Below are 4,455 nucleotides of genomic sequence, written 5' to 3'. Positions count from 1 at the left end.
GGTTTGTAATTGCTTTTTTTTTAAAAAAAAAATCTCTTTCTTTCTTTCTTACAGGGTCTCCCACTCATAGTTATCCTCCTGTCTCAACCTCCCTAGCACTGGGATTGCAGGTGTGCACCACCACACCCAGATTCGGTGGCTGGCACAGCACACCTAGGGTTCCAGGGCTAGCAAAGTACTGGGGGTTAAACCTGGGGCCTTGTGCTTGACAGGTAGGAGCTCAGATTGCCAAACTATCTCCCTAGTCTAGGTTTGTGATTTCTAATGAAACTTTGTGTCCAAACGGATTCCACCACAACCTCTGGAGATTCAAACTCACAAAATGTTAGCGATATTTACCGCACCTTGCTTTTATTCCTGCTTGGTTAAAGGTACTATGTGTTCTCACACAGGAAGTGCTCCTTTCACATGATACCCTCCAAGATGATGAGTGTGAATCCCGAGGAAGACCCTTTGGACCACTTTCTTCAGTACATTGAGGATGTGGGGATGAAGGCGTATGATGGCCTGGTGATTCAGAATGCATCCGACATTGCTAGAGAAAACGATCGCCTGAGAAATGAAACCAACTTGGCCTATCTCAAGGAGAAGAATGAAAAACGCCGAAGACAAGAAGAGGCAATAAAGCGGTAAGCATAAATCAAGGCTCCCTGAGATTGTGGCACATACGGCCGTCTGTGAGTGCTTCTGATGCTGTCGATCTCCTGATGAACAAGGGTCTTACCATAGCTGGGTAGCAGGATGAAAAAGGGCCTGGAACACCTCAGCTATAGTAACGTGCTGGCTAAGCCCGCCCCTTCCTTGGCAAACACTGTGTGTCATACACATGGAAGCTCGTATGGGCTAGGAAAAGAAAGCAGCTTCTTCTAAATAGGAGCGTGGACTCAACAACCTTTTGGTAAAAGCCCAAGGGAGCACATAAACCTGTTAATAGCCTAAATTTAATGAAAATCAGGACTGGCCAGATAGCTCCCCTGATTAAAGTGCCTGCTTAGGCAGGCATAGGGACTGGGTTCAATCCCTAGTGTGCTGTGCTGGCCCCATCCTCGGTGCACACTGAGACAGAATGAGACTGGGCGTGATGGTGTGCACCTGTAATCCCAGTGCTTGGGAGGCTGAAAACAGGATCATTATGAGTGTGATCTACGTAGTGAGACCCTGTAGACCCTGTACTAAATACATAAAAAAGAAAAAACTGATAACGAAAATCCCCATCTTAAGGGCCTTTAGCTCTTTTCTTACCACAGAGCTCGTGTTTGCCTAGAATATGAGCGAGGCTCACCATTGGCCTTTTACAGGTGAGCCTCCAAAGGCAGGAGGCATCATCATTGCATGCACCCTTTGCAAAATTTTAGGGCTATTGCCAAGTGCCCTAGGTTGTTCAAATGAAATTCACAGTGTAAAACCTACCAGCTGCAAGCTGATGCGTCCAAGTTGAAGACAAGTTGCATGGGGCACTGACATCATTGCCTTGTTCTGTTTTAAGAATGTTATGATCTTTTATGGGGGGTGCCTGAGGATGTTTTTGGTGGAGACCCTACTCTGTTTGATGGAGTCCTGTTTCTCCATTGAACTCTATCCAGCACAATCAAAAGTCCTAAATACAGGAAACAATTCATATCAATTAGCTGGGCAAAAGAATGATACCAGTTAATATATTCTGACAATTCATGGTAGATTTCTCATCTATTCATGCATTAATACTTCCTTTTGCTCTGTGAATATTATGATATTAAGTAAAATAAAATATTTTCTTGAGATGAAATATTCATGTTTACAAAGAAACTAAAAATACTGCACTACTCCAATAGCTCAGTGGAAAATAATACCCTCAGTTAGGACTTTTTTTTCTGTAAATAAAGTAAGAAAATGGACTCCTATGTATGTGAACATTTTACTTTAATTTTTCAATTGAGATTTTAAGAATTAAAAAAAGTAATGAGGCTAGGGAGATAGCTTGGCAATCTTAGCAGCTGCCTGGCAAGTTCCTGAGTTCGATTTGTGGCACAGCATGTCATGCCAGCTCCAAAACTGGGCATGGTGGTGCACACCTGTAATCCCAGCATGGGGTGGTTGAGGATGACTAGGACTCCAAACTGCATAGTGAGATCCTGTATCAAAAGAAAAAATAAAACAAGACAAAAAATGACTGCCAGCATGATTTCTAAATAACTTCAGTTGTGTAACCTAAATTCTCCTATACTTGGCATTATATCTCAACAATCAATTTCTTCTATAAGTATGTAAATAAAATTATTTACTGAATCATTCTCTGAGGCATTACTGGATATGCAAATTATGTGCATCTCTACTATTAGCTTCTGTGTTTCATTAACAACATTCAGCAAGTTGCTACCTAAAGATTGTAAATACTGACAAATAGAGCTACTATTTAGGTGGTTTTCAGACATTACAAAGGATAGAAGCAACAAGCTTAAGAATATCTAAAGCACAAGGTCACAGTAGGAGGAGACACAGAAAAAAAAATCTACTACAAAATAAAAGAGGTTGAGAAATTGCAGTTGTGTGACCTGTGCGTAGGTTTCTACTAGATCATTAGTAATCTAGTAATATTCTCAGACCTATGCTATGTACTATAAAAATCAAATAATTCAGTTCACATACTGAATTGAAAATGTCACAAATGATCTGAGCGCATTTATTTCTATTTCTATCCTTTGGCAGAAGACACAACTTCAGCCAGTTCGAGGATAGAACAAAATCCAGGAGTAAATCACCTTCTTCTTGTGTTTAAATTGTGAGAGCAGAGAGTGCTTTGTGAAAGAAGGGTTGAAGAAAGCTTAGTGTAAAATAATCAAGTTGGGAACTTTGTGATTAATAAGAAGGCATTGAGTAAGAGAAAAAAATAGTGACTCAAGTTGGTCCCGTTGTTTATAAATTTTATTTTGCTTTGGCTTTGAGTCGCAGAATATTTACATTAATGAAACTTCAAAGACTAAAGTAGGATCGAGTGCAAGGTAAATGATGGGTGGCAGGAATTAAGCTTTGGTGTCAGTTTTGTAGAGGGTTAAAATACTCAATTTGAGATTCTCAAGTGGCAGTTAGATAAAAATCTTACACAGTAGAAATCAAACCCAGAGGTCTAAAACTGAGAGATGTATTCCATAGTATTCACAGTTTGGAGCCTAGATAGAGATTGAGGTGGTCAGAAATATTCTTGGAGTTACCTAAGTATTCACACGGTACTAACTACAGAGGTATCCATTCAGTGCAATTGGTAAGACCCCAAGAACCACAAAATATGGACTGTCTCAAAGTAAGGTGTCAAATATAGAGAGATTTTGCCAAATATGTGGAAGTCTAAGAGTTGACCATTCACTCTGAGCACATTGCTGTTGTTAACAATTTCTTTGGAAAGTTGGGAACAAAACTCTTGAGAAAGTGGGGAAAAAGAAATAGAAGCAGAAGATAGACAACTATTTTGAGGATTCTGAGGTTAAGATCAAAATAAAAGGATGGGGAGTAGACGGAGAAGCAAGTACAATTTTTGGTGATTTTAATATATTTTTTATTCTGACAAGAAGGGAGAATATTAGCATAATTTAGATGTTGATATAAATAATTACAATGGAAAGGACAATAGTAAAAATGGTAATGATTTAGAAAGGAAACCAATTTACTGTGAGAACTTGCTTGATTAGGTGAGAAGAGAGGAAATTTGCATGGAGCAGAGTTTGCTAGGCCATCACCAAAGAAAAGATGCCACAGTGTGTGTGTGTGTGTGTGTGTGTGTGTGTGTGAATGGTGGGTGAGAGAAAGAAGAGCAGAAACCAGCCCCGGGTGCAAAACTGATTGTTTAAAGCCAATGGCCTAGCTAGAGATTGGCTCCAAATTACGGAAGTGACATGTGTAGCAAAACAAGACTGGCTAAGGAGGAGGAGGAGGAACTAACTAGGAGGAACAGAACAGAAGGCAGAATTTCTGAACAGTCCTGTTTTCCATATTTCTCCAAGAGCTTCATAAGCTAATGCTGCAGAATGGAATGAACAACAGGAATCTGAGCCTCAGTTCAAGTTGGCATTAGAAAATAGTATGCAGGAAAGTGAACACAAGATGCTAGCTGGACTTGTACCTGCGCTGAGTGGGCCTGTCACCGCGGGGTCACTGGAGTGGTGAGCCTTAGCCACTGGGACTCACATTCAGGCTCCCCTTAAAGTTACACAAGGTGGAAAATCAGGGGGCAATGGTAACATTGACCAAGGGCACAAATAGCAGAGATAGTTGTGAGGTATACTTCAAACCTGAAAGTGGCCTTCATACTTAGACATTTTATGGTCCTCATAATTGTTACATGCATTAAGAATTGAGAGATGTGATATGTGTCTTGATATCTCCAGCTCAGTTCTTCCCACACCACACCCTTTCCTAGATATTTTTCTACCAGATATTCTTCCTTTTCTTTCTTTAGTTCTTTCCTTTCCTTTTCTTTCCTTT

The 4,455-nt window shown here is 40.2% G+C and overlaps 1 protein-coding gene across 2 annotated transcripts in view; it reads left to right on the top strand.

The window, feature by feature from the left end:
• Nucleotides 1-408: 408 nt before the first annotated feature.
• The window catches only part of Nyap2 (neuronal tyrosine-phosphorylated phosphoinositide-3-kinase adaptor 2), a 299,448-nt gene continuing 295,401 nt past the window's right edge, over nt 409-4,455 (top strand). For both annotated transcript variants that reach the window (XM_004638151.2, XM_023723011.1), the window contains exon 1: nt 409-629. In XM_004638151.2, the coding sequence (XP_004638208.2) occupies nt 409-629 (221 nt within the window). The remainder of the gene's footprint in view (nt 630-4,455) is intronic.

The sequence above is a fragment of the Octodon degus genome, unplaced genomic scaffold, assembly GCF_000260255.1.
Source record: "Octodon degus isolate 3935 unplaced genomic scaffold, OctDeg1.0 scaffold00096, whole genome shotgun sequence".
Lineage (NCBI taxonomy): Eukaryota > Metazoa > Chordata > Mammalia > Rodentia > Octodontidae > Octodon > Octodon degus.
This window is presented reverse-complemented; position numbering and strand designations above follow the sequence as displayed.